Source organism: Pocillopora damicornis, chromosome 9, assembly GCF_964200805.1.
Source record: "Pocillopora damicornis chromosome 9, jaPocDami1.2, whole genome shotgun sequence".
In the NCBI taxonomy this organism is placed as follows: domain Eukaryota; kingdom Metazoa; phylum Cnidaria; class Anthozoa; order Scleractinia; family Pocilloporidae; genus Pocillopora; species Pocillopora damicornis.
Window position 1 is genome coordinate 14,441,462 of NC_142678.1, and position 18,360 is coordinate 14,459,821.

At 39.1% G+C, this 18,360-nt stretch overlaps 1 protein-coding gene across 2 annotated transcripts; it reads left to right on the forward strand.

Moving 5' to 3' along the window:
* The first annotated feature begins 2,778 nt into the window (after positions 1–2,778).
* Positions 2,779–18,010, forward strand: LOC113679403 (uncharacterized). Of its 2 annotated transcripts, none has more exons than XM_089182131.1 (8): positions 2,779–2,980; positions 4,269–9,408; positions 11,094–11,312; positions 12,415–12,507; positions 13,704–13,784; positions 14,377–14,982; positions 15,498–16,355; positions 16,945–18,010. In XM_089182131.1, the coding sequence occupies exons 2-8, from the start codon at positions 4,668–4,670 to the stop codon at positions 17,118–17,120; spliced, it is 6,774 nt and encodes a 2,257-aa protein (XP_089038257.1). In that variant the 5' UTR covers positions 2,779–2,980; positions 4,269–4,667; the 3' UTR covers positions 17,121–18,010. The 2 variants fall into 2 exon arrangements, with proteins under 2 accessions (XP_089038257.1, XP_089038258.1); XM_089182132.1 differs by having other exon boundaries at positions 2,780–2,980; positions 4,406–9,408.
* Positions 18,011–18,360: the final 350 nt, after the last annotated feature.

Consider the following 18,360-nt stretch of genomic DNA (forward strand, 5'->3'; position numbering starts at 1 on the left):
GGCTCATGTAAGCAAAGCTGTTCGAGTAGTCTATTTTAACAACCGGTAAAGCTAGATTCGCACCGGACGTTCTTAGATCAAACCGATCTCTCGATATCACTTGAAAAGAGATCTTTTAAATAGACTAGGATCGCATCATTCATACTTTTAAACATCATGAGAGTTTTTTCTTTCTCTCTCCTCGCCTTGAGATTGGACCAGCCAAGTTTGCACAATAATTCCTTCGTAGATAACCGTTAGTCGGCAGCTGTGATGACACGCACGATTTAGTACCGTTTGAAGTTTGTCATTGAAGTGGTCTCTGATGTCATTTCCCATACGTATGACGCTGCAATAATCAAGTATGGTTCAACAACCCAATAGACACTAATCAGTTAAGTGGCAGTAACGAAAGGCTTACCCTTATAATAACCCCTGTTCCAGATGATGCTTTATTAGAAAGACTCCTTACATGAGTGTCCCACGTCGGAGACTCATCGATTGCTTTGCCAAGACAATACATTTGCTATTTCCAACTTTTTTCAAAGAGATCCCATTTGTGGATAGATCAAGTACTTCTGCAAGAGTCGCTAATTATTTGCCTAGATCCTATCAACATATATTCCGTCTTCACAACATTCAAGGTGAGCCTATTTACTATACCATGTTGCAGCTCCATCAGGGATGCTGCAAGCTGTGGAAGTCGTTTTAGTATCATCTCCATGCATTCTTATGGTAGCCTTCATGCATATTAGAAGCTTACTAAAGCAGCCCAAGTATCGAGTCCAAGGAAACTCCATATCGGTTTTAGAGGTGCTTTCTCGGAGAGGATGGATGGATAGATGGACGAATGGCTGGCGGATCCTTACACGAAAACAAACTTTAAACGCAATATAATAACTCTAAACACTATACCTTGCGAACAGACAACCAACACCGCTCGATCTCAGTGATTTAAGGACTACCCGGCATAAGGTTTCAATTTACCTTAAGAAGATACTTAATCGTGAATTATTTTGAGGGCTTGAATATTTTCTGTCTGTGTGTAGAAGGAGCCCTGCAACAAAATCACTTGGGCTGGTACAATGATCTTAACTTCAATTTAAATCATTTTTCGGTAATAAAAGCCACACTGCTTGTGCGAGCACCAATCCGTTGGTGGAAAGGTGCAGTAACAATTACCAAAGCAATGACGAACCAGCTTATCTAATTTCAAAGGCAACTCTCAGTTTGACAAGCTGGTATGTTTAACTCCAATGAATTTAATGAATTTTGAAAAAAAAATATTCAAAAAGATCAACAAATTTTACTCACCGGAAAATATTTTATTTTCTACATTTCATTAAGTCGTCTGACTACACCGTAAAAATACAATGAGACCTCGCCAACTTGAACTGCTCGTTACTAAAGGAAACATGAAAGGGGTTTGAGATAACGATAGGCTCGAGTTGTTAAATTAATGAATGAAAATTCTGACTCCACTGCAAATAGCAGTGCTAAGTTTGAGTTTAACTGATAGTTCATGATAAAAAAAAAACTCATGGATACGTTTAATTTCTTTCTGTTAAATATACTATTTACAAGGGAAAGCAAAACAGAAGAAAACCTCAAAACAAAGCTGGTATATCTATTGAGACCTATACTCCATTCAAACCAGAAAAACATGTTCAGCGGCTAAACCGGGTTTAACTGGATGAAAATCAGATTGAACGGAGAACTGAAAAATCGAGTTTTCCATAGATTTCAAGTAGTCTTCAGTTTTGATTTCCGATGTGCTAACTTTCATATCGATAAACATTGGTTTAAGCAGCTTCCACATGATTAAGAAAACAATTTCAACTGTTTTTAACAAAACAGCTTTAAGACATGTTTTAGCTTTGGTGTTAATGGGGTAATGGGGATTCAAAACCTGTTGGTTCAGTCCACGCTCTGTCTACTCTCTGAGAGCATTAAAACGGATAACAAACAATGTTACTGGTAAGCATGTATAAATTCTATCCCAGGCTTCAGCGTTAGATCTCGTAGATATGAATATAGAAGCGGTCCTCGCAATTATGATCACTACTTATTGAGCAGTAGTGAAAATAAGGCCTGAATAACATTCAGGCTGTACGGGATTTGAATCCATGACCTCTGCGATACCGGTGCAGCGCTTTACCAACTAAGCTAACAAACCAATTGGGAGCCGGTCATTATGTTGGTCCCAAATAAACCCATGAGGAGGTGAATAAATGACTGTAAATATATGAAAATCATATAAGTGAACTATGGATAAAAAAATTAATCTAGAAGCGATCCTCGCAGCAATGAACACTACCTATGCAATAGTGAAAATAATGCCGAACATTCATTTCTTTATCCGCAGTTCGAGTATATAATTTTCACGTATTTTATAGTCTCTTAGATATGGTTTGTTATCTCCTCATCTGCCTCCCTCATTTTTTACGGTAAGTTTGTTTAACAAACTGGAAGGTGCTTAACTTTCAAATCTTGCATGTCAAAACTTTGGTTTATTCAGAAGACTTTGGAACTCCTTCTGAATTTTTTGGAAAGTTTCCGAAAGTAACGATCGATTTCTGAAGATTTCCGGTCGAAGAGTTGCGAAAAGTAGCCTGAGTTTTTGGAATTTCTCCAAATAAGCTTCAGAAATTTACAGGTTCGCCCCTCGGGAAAATATATTGCTATATTCGATTCGATTAGTGTAGAGACTAGAAAGTTTCCTGGGGGTGTTCTGAGAGACAATTGTAAACTAACGCGGACAAAGCGGCCTTTTGGGAAAATTATCAAGTAGCCTCGCTTTGAAGCATCTGTTTATCAGGGAACTTTCCTATCTCTTCAATCTAAAAGCTGGTAAAGGCATTCTCGTTGAAGTACAGGTGGTATTCGACCAAGATAGTCTAAGAAGTGTTAAAAAAAAATCACGAAAATTTTTGAAAGCCTCGTTTGGAGGTGATTTCGTCAATAGAAAGCCTATCAACCGACTATTTGTGCGACCGAAGAAGTAAGTATTTACCGTCTTTTGAGACATTGTGACTTAAAACTGCCTTGAAGTCATAGAAAATATCCGTAAGCCTCTACCTGCCGACTGTGCTGTGTGCGATCAAACGAAAATTTGATCTTTTGTTGGCAACTTGCGATCGATTGATTAAGAGACAGACCAGCGTGCTGTCACTGATCTAAGATCGAAAATGTTTATCAACGACCCACATATATATCAGCTGATCGCAGTGAGCGAGCGAGCGAGCGATCGAGCGAGGCGGTCAAATATGCTCTGTTTACATCGTAAATGCACTAAAGGATCCATTCTATCTGAAAAAAAACATTTCAGTGTAATGAACGGGCAAAAAATCAGCTACGCTTCAAAGGTAAATCGCCAAAGCAGATAAACGGAATGTGATCACATGAGTAAAATTCATCGACAAGGCGAATGATTTGTTTACTTGTGACGATAGTAGATGTTTCACATAAGATGTGGCGTGGTTCCTTAGCTCAAGTTTCGGTCAGCTAAGTCGTGGGATGAGTAGAATTTGAACGAAGCTATATGACTGACAAAAGGATTTTCGATGTTCATAAATTTTACGAACAATTTCAACGCGGTTTATAACGAAATAAATGCAATAACTTTTGACAATTGAGTAGAATTTTCGTGCTCTAAGTCATGCGTTAGTCACGTTGTGTAAACGGCACGTGGCGTCGATCAGTAGAGAGCCTTTGTCACTTTGCTTCGCTCGATTTGCTTCCCTTGGTATATTTAGGTGGTTAAAGGCGGTTGAAAGGAGGTTCTCGTCTTAAGCCTCGTTTTATAAATATATTTGTAGATGCTTCCGTTCCATCGAATGCAAATAAAAATTTTGCTTTCCAAATCGATCTGCAAACTACGAAACCTCTCAAAGGATGGGTTTTTGAAACGATAATCACGATAGGGTAATTAAGTAATATCAGCTGAGCAGATAGTGTAAATTTGGCCACCGTAAAGAGTTTAGAAGCTGACTTTTCAAGCGTTAGCCCTTCGTCAGAGCGATTGAATAAAGGGGGTATGTTTTTAAAGAAACTGCGGTGCTTAGTTTTATCAACTGATTTGATAACGTAAATTGGCCACGATAAAGAGTTTAAAAGTAACCGTAATAATTATAGACTATAAAATTATCACAATAGTCTTCCCATAATTTTAATCATGATTGATGCCATTTGAAATTTATCCCTATACGAACAATAAACGTTCCGTATGTTTGTGTAAATATGTCATCTATGCAACCGTTCGTCTACAATACAATTTATCTCCATTACAGATAAGATTACTGGATGTTCATTGGTCGAAAAAAGACTATTAAACGTTGCGATGTAAACACCTCGCTACGCGCAGCCCCCCACTAAAAAGCGTTCGTGACGTAGGAACACGCGCTGAGGACCCACAATTCTTTTGTAGGCAAAAAAGCGACAAGATGGCGAGGGTGTGAAGATACATTGAGGACCGATTTATGGAACGTTTTTGCCCGTTGTAGAAGCTTAAAAGCTCCAACTTTGTGTTCTTAAAAGTTATTCTGGTCACCGAGCGCGTATTATGTTGAACGATCTGCTCTGACATTGGCTGGTAGTGAAGACTTGCGACGCAAACAAACGATTGGAGAACTGGGGAAATTCGATCGCGAGGGTGCTGTAAACAAAGGTTACTTTTATTTCGTGACCAAATGGATGACCGTTGCAGCTCTCCCGAGATCGATGTTGTTGGAATACGCGATAAATGTCGACGATTTTCCCATCGAAGAGAAATGTTGTCGACTTACTCGGGCAGAAACGCTTGGAACATTCATCGAGCGAATCAACGCGGCGCGAATCTACCCGCGGCAAATACAAAAGCGAAAGGCAAGAGCAAAGTAGAGACCGTCAATCTTCGGGTTCGAAACATGGGAATTATCAGGGTAAAGAAAGAGCCAGAGGAGGAGGAGGATTGTGAGGTTTCTTATTCTCTGAGTTCTCTTCTAGACGAGTGTGATTTCGAACAAGCGCCGCGTAGGAAGGCCAGAGCGCTGAAATCACCGACTTCTCTTGCACTCGCGCAGTCGAAATCAGTGGAACCAGTTCGTCCTAATTCGGTACGACCAAGGCAATCCTTGGAAAATGTCATCAGTTCACTAAAATCTGCACGAGATACAAGTGTAAATAAACCCAGGTCTTCAACAAACAGGGCACCTAGCTTTCAGAATCCTGTGGTCCCTATATCACTGCCCACTCATATACTTTCTGTAGCACCTGCTCCACACAACTCACTCAGTTCTGGAGCTCAAGGTGCTTCTGTACCACAGATTATTGATGTACGTTCCCTAGCTACCAGTCCTCATACTGTATCAACTGGAACAGCTGCCAAAACTACTTTAAATTTGTCAACTTCAAAACCAGTTACCCCTCAATCAGTCCAGTTAAGTAGTAGGGCTCTTAGTGGTGCTTATCCCTCACAAGGTGCCATGGTGACAAGGCCATTTAGTGCTGGTTCTCCTGCACAAAGTATGCGTAATGTGCCCTTAACTAAGCTGCTGACTCAGGGAGTTCAGGTTCCAAGTGCAAAACCAGCTACTGCAGCCTTAAAGCCTCTAAATATCAGATTTGTTTTACCTGCTACTGCCCCATTCAACACAACTGAATTTCAGCAAATTCTGCAGGCTGCTCTTGCTGCTGTGGTCAGCCAATCCAAAGGGGTTGATGCCAGTCTGTTGCAACAAGCAATCCAAGAAGCACTATTAACTGTAGCTAAGTCTCCTCAGCCATTTAGTGTTATGGAGCTGAAGGGAGCAATACAGGATTCTTTGGCAAAATTGGTCGCACTTTCAGCTTCACCCACAAGAGTGTCAAGGCAGCAAGTCGTTGCACCCAAGCCACCAAATACATACACTTCAACAGGTAGTGTTAAACAGTTAAAAACCTCTTCAGGTACAGCTATGAGTGGAATAAATCCCACTTATTCACCCCTAACTGTCACATCTAAGAATGTTGGTCCCATCACACAAACTGGTGCTCTAACTTCTGGTGTTGATACTTCATCATCAACATCTTTGAATTCTGCTAGAGATGCCCTTGTTAAAGCACTACAAGAAAAGAGGATTTTAAACAGTCCTCAGTCTTTGTCCTCTACAACATCAAAATTCACATCTGACATTTCACCATCAGTTCCAGAACCTGTTTTCATTGATGAGCCATGTTCAGAGTCCTCCCCACCTTCGCCAGAGGTACCCATGTTACAAGAGCCTACTATGGTTGCTTCTTCTGGGCCTCTGAACACTACCAGCAAGACAAAACCTGTGGCATCCACACCAGCATCAGTTCCTTCTCCTACTATCTCTACTACTCATACAAATCCATCTCCCCAAGATACAATTTCACAAGCGCAAGTGGTAACATCTACTGGAAATTCTCCAAGCACCAAGAAAGCACCTTTTACACCTAGCAACAGTAAGAACACAACACAACCAAGGAAAGCTGTGAAAGGTGGTTGTGGAGGTGGATGCTGTCAATTCTGTCGCACCTGTCTTGAAAATGATAATACCTGTGGGCTTCCTTCATGCCAGAAGACATTTCCTTCCAAACAAGCTCTTAGAAAACACTACTATTTCAATCCCAATCATGCTCTTCGGATCCCCATAGAGAAGGCATCAGTTGCATGCGAGAACTTCTTACCCTTGGAGCTTAATGATTTGCACCGTAAAGCAAGAATACGGGAATTATTCAAGCGCATTGACGATGATGAATTGAAGGAATTGCTCTTGCCTCGTCTGGCCAAAATTGTCTCACTTTTCCAGTTACTGGAGCAAAAGTCCCTTCGTGTTAGTCTGGGCAGTATCTCTGCTTTCAAAATGTTTACAGAGTTTGAACGCTTTAGAAAGGAAGTGGAGGCAAGTTTGCTAGACTTGATTTTGCAGCCCCAAGGCAAATCTTGTGGTAGGACTGGCAAACAAGACAGTGGTTTGAACATTGACAAAACAGCAAAGAGAAAAACAGCTGATACTAGTTTTGCACAAGGAAGTCAGACTGCTGCAAGTGCATCAGGGCAAGATGTATCTAAAGACAGGTCATCATCAGCTACAAGTGCATCCTTAGAATTTCTTGCTGATGGTAATTCAGGAGGAGTTACTTCACAAACTACAAAGAAAACTATGGACCTAGAAGTTGAATCCTCAGCTGGGAAGACCACAACTGAAGCTCTCAAAGCTGCATCACAGCCTGAATCACCAGAGTTTACTTGCTCTCTTGGCAATGAAAGAGATGAAAATAAGGAGGAAGTACCTACTGCTGTTACAAGTGGTAAGAAGTCAGCAGATAAGATGTCTTCACTCCCAGATGTCCCAGAAAAGAAAACTGCAGATGAAGCAGCCAAGACTAGCTCCCTATCTGAGCCAGTGGAGGTGGTTAGCTCTGATGCTGAAAAAACGGACTTAAATACAAAAGAAGTGCTCAATTCTGTTGCAAGTGGCACTGGTGCACCTGAAGACAAAAATACTTCTTCTGCAGAGAATAACACTGAACATTCTGGCAAAGATTTTGGTGATGTTGAAAAGTTCTCCCAACCTGGAATGACTACAAAACAGGAAGATGTTATACCAAGTGGAGAAGATGGAAGAAAAGAGGACAAGCCAAACTCAATTCCCCAGTCGGCTGTAGCAAACCAAGGTTTAAGTGATCATCAGAGGCCTGAATCTTTGCAGCCAACTCAAAAAGATGCTGGAGACAACACTGAGAAGTCAACTTTGAAAAATTCCACATCTTCTCCCATGGAGACTGATGAGTGCCTGCCACAGCATGTAACTGGGGAGGGTAGGATATCTTCAGAAATTGAGTCAACTGATGTATTGATGGTAGATCAGGAAGAAGTTAATCACACCACCCAAGATGATGCAACAAATTCAAGTAAAGAAGAGCAGAAAAACGAATCTCAGAGAGACACTGTTGAAAAAATTGATGTTGCAAGGGGAGAGGGTGGCAAAGCACCTGTTTCTTCAGGAGGAGTGAGCCAGAATACTGAGCAAAGCAACAATGAGCAGACCGAAAGAGCTCTTGGAGTAATGAAAGGAATGGATTCTGACACTTTTGAGGCACAGGTTAGTAATTTTACAGACAACAGTTGTACGCAAAGGGACAAAATGACTGCAGAACATTCTGATGGAGCAAAGGAGACTGTTCCCGTGAACACTGAAATATTAGGAAACACATCCAAGGCTCAATCTACAGAAGAACAAATTATGATTCACAATGAGGATAAAACTAATGGTGTAACCAATGAAAATACTCCAAAGCCAAAAACTAGCCAAGAAGAAACAGCAAAAAGTGGTATGGATGGTGTTAAACCAAATGTGGCCTCTGAAGATGTCAAGCTGCAACAAACTGTACAGTATAAAGCTATAGAGAGTCTTGATGGAGACAAGGAAATAGTTACCCCCGGCAGTAGCAAGAAAACATTGCATGAGGGTGGAAATATATGTAACACAGTTGTTGACCAGGTCTCTGAAGATGGAACAACAACTAGTGCTAAAATTCCACTTGAAAAAAAAGGTGACAAGCAAGTGGTGGAGGTGACAAGTGAGAAAAGTGCTGATACAAAAGCAGATGCCAGCACTGAGAAGGAGTCCCAGGAAACTACTTCTGGTGATGCTATGGAAGCTGAGGCTTCTCCCTCAGAAATTGAAGTTGGAAGTGACCAAAAGGTTGTTGCTATTAGAAAAGAAAAAACTTTGAAAGAGACATTAGAAGACCTTATTTTGGAAGATTTAGATGAGTTGGATGAAGGCAACTTAATGAATTTCAATCTACCACTAGCAGTTAAGTGGGGTAGAGTAATTAAAAAAGTCAAAGAAAATGAGGCTAAGAAGATTGCCAGAAAGGAGAATTACTCTGATCAAGACATGAAACATTTCATTTTTCACAAGCCTAAGGAAGCAGCAAATGCTGTCATAATTGCGTGTTGCCATGCGCATCCAAGCTTCTTCCGAGCCTATGTCATGCCAGCACTGTTGGACAAACACATTGATGACTTTGGTGTGTTTGGTAAAAAACTTTTGAGTCGACTATACCTCTCACAGCAGAAGTATGTGCAAGTTCTTAGAAATAATATTGGTCCACAACTGGCAAAAATACTTGGAATAAACATCTTCCCTACATACAAAAGGATACAAGACACCTGGGCCATTGTTAAGAGGCCAGCATGGACCACAAATGGGCCTTCAGCAAGGACAGTATTCACCATAGGGCCAGAAGATGAGCATGAAGTTCCTGATGATGCAGAAGGAATAGAATCTCGAGCAAAGACACTTGGATCATCAGTGCAAGAGCTACATGGATTTGTACAAAGTCATGCTAACAGGGTAGAAGAGTCCCTCAAGAGAGCATCATCAGCAAACACTACCCTACTTGATGGAAATAAGAGGCAAAGGCTGGAAAATTCAGGTAACTTTAACTTTTCTAAAGGTGATTAATCTAAACACGACTAAGTTATGGGTCATTTTAAAGAGAGCCCCCTTAACCCTTTACTCCCTAACATCAGTTTGAATATTCACCTTGCTACTCCCTAAACATTTTTTAGGGTTGTGACAAGGAGAATTTGTTCAACAATCAAGAGTTTTTATTGTTGTTGATCATCTCCTTTGTCCTCATGATCTTAATTTTTTATTCAGAGGTTGCTTATCCTTTTCTTTGTCTTAATCATTATCATAATTTGTTTAAAAAAGGAAATGAAAATCAAACTGTTTTGAAAAGTTTCTACTTAACTTTCTAAATCTTAACCCTTTAAGACAGAATTTCTCCTTACACTATCAGTACATTATCAAGCAGACAAGTTATGAGAATAAAGAAAATTATAAATTATTGGTTGATCCAATTCCAAATTCTCCAAACTAACATCACATGAGAATGACCTGCATCTAATTTCTCCTTATGGTAATATTGCTGAATTATTCACCAAGATTATGAGAATAAAGGAAATGTTCGCAAACCTAAGAAGCTGTGATCCTTAAGCTGATTCTCCTGGTCAGTATCAAGGGAAATTTACAGAGAAGAGTTTGAAGAATATGGATACTGATGCTAGGGTTAAGAGGAGATTTTAGCCAGAGTGTATAGGAGTATGTGTTGTTTGAGGTTGTATTTACAAATGTCAGTGTACAACTTTCTATGGTGCATGTGTCTGTGTTGTGATTATCTGGGTTTTGGCCTTATTTTTAACTTGTGGAGATATTAAGCTTGGAAAACAAGGTGTAAAAGGTAGAAATGTACTGGTTTGTGAAGAATTATTCTGGACAGCTTTTCACTGCAAATATGTAGTTGTTCACTTTTACAAGTGATCAGCAAATACACTTAGTAAATCTGACAAGCTCAATTCATTTGATTTGATTTGATTTGTTTTTCTTTTGATTTTAACACCAAAGGGAAAATCTCAAAGTTTTATACTTAACACTGTACATCCTAACATCAGTATGCATATTCTCCACACTGTGCTCTATACATTTCCAAAGGTGCTGAGAAGGAGAATTTGTTTAACAATCAAGAGCTCCTTTAGTGAGAGATCGTTTTCTGTACTCTCTTGACCTTAATGTGTTATTCAGGCATAATATTGTGGGGAGAAATTTAATGCTGGTCACTTTTAGAGATTAAAAGGCTAACTCTTTTATTCCCAAGATCTCATTAGTAATTCTCCTTAATGTCTGCCTTGAAATAATTACTTGTCTTGATCAACTATCAATCCTTTATCCCTTAAACTCCCAAGATCTCATTAGTAATTCTCTTTACTGTCTGCCCTACATTAATTTTCTTATGATGTCAATTTGGAGAATTAATTTTGGTATTGGATCAACCAATAAACCCCTAATTGATAATTTTCTTTATTCTCACCACTTCCATTCTTGATATTGTATTGATATTATAAGAAGAAATCCTCTCTTGGTCACTCATGGGAGGTAGAGGGTTAATAGATATTTTTCTTTATTCTTATCACTTGCCTGCTTGTTATTGTATTAATATTGCAAAGAGAAATTCTGTCTTGGTCCCTCAAGGAGTTAAAGGGTTAATTACAGGCATCGACCATGATCATGGTTGAAGGTTCTAGCACTCATCATGACATACATGTTTGTGTCCTTCAGATGCCAAAACAGATGCAGCTCAAAGTGAAAAGGGTAACAAAAAACCAACACTGGCAAGCTCAGAAATGACTGTACAAAAAGAAGCAAGGCAATTGAATGAAGGGATGATGACACCAGTTGAAAAAAACAGTTCCAAGCCTGTCAAGCAAGGTGGTAATATGCAGAAAAATAAAGCCAAAGAAAAACAAAAACAAGCATTGGATAATTCAGCAGCACCAGGTAAGCCACATTTCATAGCTAGTGATTTTGTAAATTGTCTGTAATGGGTTTCAAATTTCCTTTAACCCTTAACACTCCAACATCAGTATGTATATTCTCCATACTTTTTTATGCATTTCTTAATGTACTGACAAGGAGAATTTGTTTAACAATCAAGAGCTTCTTTTAGTTGGTGATTATTTTCTTTATTCTCATGACCGTAATGTTTGATTCAGGGGTGATATTGTAAGGAGAAATTAGATGCTTGTTGCTCCTAGGGGTTCAGAGAATTTGTATGACTAGGGAGAATTTGGTGTCTTATGCATTTATCTAAAACTATCCCCAGTACATTGAAAATCCTAGAAGTTTGGTTGGTCTACAAGTCATTGTGTCTGAGGTCCTATAACATAGACTTTTTTCCCAAAATGGTTTTAAACATTTTTTCACAATGTTTGCAGTAGATTTTCAGATACAATGTACCTCTTTGGGTATTTTTCATTGAACAATAACCAAACGTAAATAGATATGAGAAATCTAATTATATTGCTTGAGAAATGATTTAAATTGTAAGCAGAAATGACTTATTGAACATTCCGACGAGTGGGATTATTTATTGGGGGGGGGCAGAAGGGGCGGGGGCTAAACTGTAGTCAGAGAAATAAATGGTGAGAAAATTTTTAAGACAGTGAACAGAATTTAAGTTTTAAAATTTGTTAAATACAAATTATTGAGGTACCTCTTTGGTTCTATTAGGATGTCATGTCACTTATTGTATTCCTTGGTAATGATTATTGAGCAGATGTAGATATGCTAATTTCATTTATTTGTTCATCTATTTTTGGTCATTTTAATAAGCATGTTTGCTCTTTGCTGAACCCTTTACACCACAACATCAGTTTGTAATTTCTCCACACTGATCTCTATACATTTCCTAAGGCACTGACAAGGAGAATTTCTTTGACAATCAAGAGCTTCTTTAGTTGGTGATCATTTCCCTAATTCCTGTGACCTCAAGTTGTGAATCAGGGGTGATATAGTAATGAGAAGTTAGATGCTAGTCATTCATAAGGGTTTGAAGGTTTAACACTTCTGTCCACATGCACTTCTTCATCCATGCCTGTAGAATATGACATAGAGAATGCAGGCTCCACAAGTTCATCAAGTGCATTAGGAAAAGAAACTTCAGCCTCACAAGAATCTGAAGACAACAAGAAAGGTAACGAGTACTGTATTTTTCTTATCTATGATCCCAATTAGCACCTCACCAGACATTTTTCAGGAGCACAGCTTCAGAAGATTATGAATATACAGTGTAATTACTGATAAAGTTTCATTGTATCATCAGAGTCTTGATTTCATAAGTAGTTTAAGTCTATTATCTGGAGTTATTTTTGTTTGTTTCTCACAAACATACATGTACCATGGGACTACTTATATCTTTGTTTTTTCCAAGCCCCTTACTCTGCTTGCCAGGAGGGGTTGGAAGGGAATTACAATTCAGAACCATCTCATTTTCCTCTTAACCCTTTAATTCCCAGATCAAATTTGTAATTTTAATTCAGAGAATTTAGCATTGGCTCAACCAATTATTCCCACATTGATAGTTTTCTTTATTCTCATCATTTATCTGGTTGATGTTGTATTGATATTGTAAGGAGAAAATCTGTCTTGGTCACTCATGGGAGATAAAGGGTTAAAAGAATAACTCAGTCTGTTATTAATCTGTGAATTATTATAAGCATGGGTAATATGCATCATATTGTGGCAGGGGGATTATAGGACATTTGTTTTCTAATCGGCACACAGTCATGTCATATATCTCACCAAAGGCTGTCTTGTTTGTTTTTTTTTTAAATTCCTTTAAGAAAAGGTATGATTTATAATGTCAGAGTTATCAATACCCCCTCCCCATCTTCAAAGTCTTGCACAACCTCAGAGTCCTGTCTTGAAAGTTCTATCAAGAGGAAAATGAAACATGCACCCTTATCCAAGTTTGTATTCTATGAAGAACAGTACAGAGAATTTACACACTAATGTTAGGGTACAAAGGGTTAAAATACCCAATGGAAAAAATATCTGCTGTTTATAGCAATTAAGTAAAAGGCCAGCACATAATCATGCAAAGATTTAGCTTTGGTGTGTATGTACTTGTACCAGAAAATTTCAGTTAGGAACTGTATTCAGAATGAAAAATCAAATCTCACTTGAAAGCAATGAAATACAAGCTCACATGCTTGCCAATTCACACTCAGAAATTAGGCTGAAGTGTGGTTTGATCAGGGCAAGAAAAGTTTTGTTTTTTGTTTTGTTTTGTTCCTGTCAGGAGAATCTTCTTACCCTGGACAATCAGTCAGGACTTTATGATAAAGTTTTCTATTTCCTTCTGCTAATTTTTTTTCCCAATCATTGAAGCTGATACAAAAGGTGCTGAACCTATGAGTGTTGATCAAGAACAAAAGCAAGATGATAAATCCAAAGATCCACAGGCAACAGGTACCTATGTACACAGTTTGTAAAACTGTTAACCTTTGAACTTTCAGAAGTGAGTTACATGAAACTTCTCCCTATATTATACATACATCATCCAAAAAACAGGTAACAAGAATACTCAAATTATCAGTGGAGGTTATTATCATGATCTAACACCAAATTCTTATAACTCATATACAAGGAAACATGTAGCAGCTACATGTAGATTTAGGTGGGAGAATTAACAATCAGATCTTGGAAGTTTAAGTGTTGAAGGAAAGAATCAAATATCAATTAAATGACAAATTAATACCTGTATCATAAAGCAGAAACAATTTCTCTATCAAATTATTGTTAGAAATATTACTTAATATTTTCTTGAAAAAATTTCTTAAATATTGATTTAGTTTATTGTTTGGTTTATGATGAATTCATTTCTGTTGCCACCTTACTTGTGTTAACCAATTTTGTTTTTAAAATTTCTGTGAAAAAAAAATTATACAGATTTTGATGGCTATGATTGCTCTTATGAAATCTTCAAGATATTTCGAGCAATAAGGATTTTTGGTGAAATCACAGATGCGCTTTAACCGAAATGTGATTTGGTTCACTTTAGGGAGTTCTGGGGCTGTTGAGAAACTTTCCAGTCGCTTCAGCACTGCACAGTCAACCCCTACTGCTTCAAACTTTACAGACCAACCAGCACCTTCTACCACAACAAGTGCTTCATCTCTTATCCCTCCAAAAGCAACCATCTACACTAACCCCACTGGAAAGAAAGGAGAACCATCAGTGCCCTTCCCTGTCACTAAAGGCTCTCCATTGTTCTTAGTTCCTATTGAGAAAATCTCCCCTAAACTGATAGAGAAGTTCATTCAAGAAGCGAACAGAGGAGGTGTTAAAACCCGCAGCAGTGACAAGAAAAAAGGAAAACAAACCAAACAAACAAGTAAACAAAAACAACAAGGGTCACAAGTCCTTGTCTTGGTTCCATCATCCATCCCAAACAGCAGTCCAACAATCCAGGCATTGACTTCATCTGAGCAGTTGGAGAGTACTGGAGGCAAGAAGCCACTACTGCTTCTTCCTGCAGACAGAGTGCCAAAGACAATTGCCAACCAATCACAGACTGTGCGCCGGAAAATGGTGATTACCATGGTAGCACAGTCAAGTGGTGCGAAGTCTCCATCGACATCAGCATCAACAGCCGCAAGTTCAACAGGTATCTCCTTTTTAGTTTTTTAGCTGTCAAATTTTATATTCTCTAAAGTTACAACCGTGAATCCTCTCTACTCCTGAGTGATGATTTTCGATTCACCCTTTAAGCCCCTGTTCTTTTTCTGGTAAATTATGAGAAAATTTGATATAATATATCTCTTATGTTTTTAACCAGGATACAACGCCCTTTAGTTGATAACTTTGCATATTTCCATTACCCTTGTGCTTCTTATTGCATTGATTGTGTAAAAAGAAAATATCATGCAACAGAAAAGAAACACGTAGATATTCAAGTCTAAATATAACCTCTGTTTGCAGTTCAAATTCCTTTTAGTGGCAAGGTAGTATGAAAAATTTATTCTGTATCAAAATTCTCCATATGTGCACTGTCAGTCTGTATGTTTTTTTTTGTGTGTGTTTGTGTCTTAACCATTTAATTTACAAGATCTCAGCGTCTATTCTCTATTCTGTTTACTATTCTCCATTTATATTGAATATTTTTTTTGTTTATGCCATTAGGTGATCAGTCAAGTTTTCCTACTTCTGCCATCCGCTCAGTAAAAGGACCAATTATGAGCACACAAGAAGGGAAAAGTAACACGACATCAGCAGCAAGCTCTGATGCCAGTAAGTCAGTGGAAGATTTAACCTCGGTTGTTAATAACACGTCAGCTCTTAATTCGCCTGCGAAAGAACGTTTGTTCACCAGTGTGTCAGGGTCAAACGAATCAACCTCCCAAGCTAAACTGTTGTGTAAGTCTAGCTCAGGAAGAGACGCGGTCCGAGATTCTTCCGCCGAAAAATTCCGCGGCAACAAAAAGAGCGCTGGGAATAAGGATTCCTCTTCTCAAGGTGCGGCATCGGCGATACCCTTGACCGAGAATGACGTAGATGGAAATCGCCGGCTAGCCTGTAGTACAGATTTCGATCCGTTAGGGTCGAGTATGCTTCCCAGTGATACAACACTAGATGACTTTTTGAAAGACATGAACCGAGATGGAACTGGTAGTGATGCAAATGAAATGCCATCTCTTGACCTGTCGGAAATTATCAGCAGCTTCGGAGACATGCCAGCACAATCTGGTGGTAACACGCCAGTTGGTGCGTCACTCGGGGATACCACTACCACAAGTGCCGTGGGTCGATCTGCAGACAGTCAGGTACCAAGCTTTCTTCAGGGGAAGCCGCATCTTCAGGACGACGACCTCAGCTATTCAACTACCCGGCGGCAGTCTCCAAGGAGAACTACCGCGCCTACAAAGTCAGCTTCGGGAAGCTCATCAAGGGATGTATCAGATACAGATGGCGAGGGTGAAACTAGCGAGGGTTCTAGTCATGACTACAGCTTGAGAAAAACCTCGTCACCGTTTTCATCAGGTTTGTTTACTGTGCTTATAGTAACAAGGTATCGTGTGATAAAAAGCGAGTGCAGCCAATTAGAGAGCTGTAGAACCACCTCTACGCGAACGGCAAAAGTTCTTGTACATCTTGTAATAAGACTGTCTTCTCTGTCAGGATATCGTCACGCTCGCTATGATACATAATTGGCTGTGTTCTCAGTCTAACAGCCTTAGGTTTTTATGTCTCATGTAAGCTGTTATTGCAGAAAATTCTAACACGTGTTTAGTGGGTCGAACTATTGGTGGTAGTACCTGTAATATATATTTTTTTAACATCAGTTGTCAGGAGGTTTCGCCACATTGTAACTCAACGCTAATCAGTTCATCCAATCACGACCAGGAAACGAACTTGTAAGGAGTGAACTTGCAGTGGGGCGGAAACAACGCAAGCTACAACAGAAAACGAAAAATAATTTGTTTTGTCCGTCCTAGGGAGGTGTTTCCATATTGGAATACGAGTGTTGAGGGATTTATGTGTCGTTCGTCATGGTCGAGTTACTCACCTACTTTGCGTGTTGTTATCGTAGTTCTCGCTTGAACATTTTTTTTTTTAATTTTCTATTAAGGTGCCTCCAAAGACGATTCAGACGCAGATGAAGGGAGTCCCTTAAGAAAGCGCCGAAGGGTTCCTACACGAACAAATACGAGGTCGTCACTTCAAGTAACATTTGTGTCTGACCGTGGAATCCCCGCGAAAGTATCTCACACTTCTCCAGCTAAAACCAAAGGGAAAAAACATTGAAACAAAAGGGAATACTTGGTCATGCTGGGCTCTGCGAGTGCGACTTGAGAGCATCGATGCTCTAATTTATGCATTTTTTTTGTTTATTATGCTGTATAGTGTGCCTTTTATCGTGCACCTCTGCATTAGCAAGCTGCAGTATATTCGTTTGATAAGTATCGAGTGGTTCTAGCTTTCAGATCAAAAGTAAAACCGCGGCGTGTGAATATCTATTGAAACTCAAACTTAATCGTGGCTCTGTGCTGTACTGTTTGTTGTTATCTTGGTGGCGGTCTACAGCTAAATTCCTTGCTGTGCCTCCATCAAGAGCCTCGCTACTATGAACTGAACCCCTTACCCTCCTGCAGGGCCGGGTTGTTCAAAGCTGGCTGAAGGTAACCCAGGGTTAGTGTGAAATCTGCTTTCAGATCTGAAAGCTGTGAAAGATAATTTAGTACTTTCCCTTTTGTCTACAATTTGGTGACTGGATACCTTAATGAGAATAAAGGGAAATATCTGAAAATGGGTTTTTTTAAAAATGAATGAAGGAACCCGGCTTAACATTTGACTCTGGGTTAGCGCTAACCGAACTTCGAACAACCGAGCTAGAGGTCAGAGAGATGGAAGAGATTTGTTGCTAGGCAACATCATGTAGAAAGTAATGACGTCATGTTGACGTAATTTTTTCCTTGCATAACTTTCGTTGATAATTGGATACAAAGAAAACTATCACACACTTTGCTTCTCCAGGAATACTTTACTTTTCGCTTTCCTAGGACGATATTGGACGACTGGATCGCTTTAGAGGTTTTGATGATGGATTTGTTGTTTGTGAACTGTGGTACATTATGATTAGAGGAGTCGTTTTATATGTTTACTGTTGTTGAAATATATTTGAAATCACGTCGCTAGAACGTTGAGATGTTATTTTTGTACCTGAAGCGCGGGAAAGCGCCAATGACTGGTTTTAGGGTGGCATCAGATTGGTGGAGAGGGGGGGTGCGAGTTTCCCAGACTATTAACCGAAACAGGTAAAACAAAAAAATAGCCAAGGCAATCAGAAAAAGTTTCCTTGATTACTTTCGATACCCAATTGAAAATTGTTCCCATTGGCATTGTTGTATTTGCAGATCCTACCCTCGCTTTTAACTCCACAATATATTAAATTTTGTGTTCTTGTTTATTTGTCATTCGGTTTTTTTTTCATAGTAGCATTGAAATTATTTGCCCTTATAAGATACTTCACTTGAATCAGCTCGAA

Coding starts and splice junctions, on each gene's coding strand:
- LOC113679403 (XM_089182131.1), top strand. CDS start 4,668: ATGGATGACCGTTGCAGCTCTCCCGAGATCGATGTTGTTGGAATACGC. Junction 11,313..12,414: donor GGATAATTCAGCAGCACCAG/GTAAGCCACATT, acceptor CCATGCCTGTAG/AATATGACATAGAGAATGCA. Junction 13,785..14,376: donor CAAAGATCCACAGGCAACAG/GTACCTATGTAC, acceptor GGTTCACTTTAG/GGAGTTCTGGGGCTGTTGAG.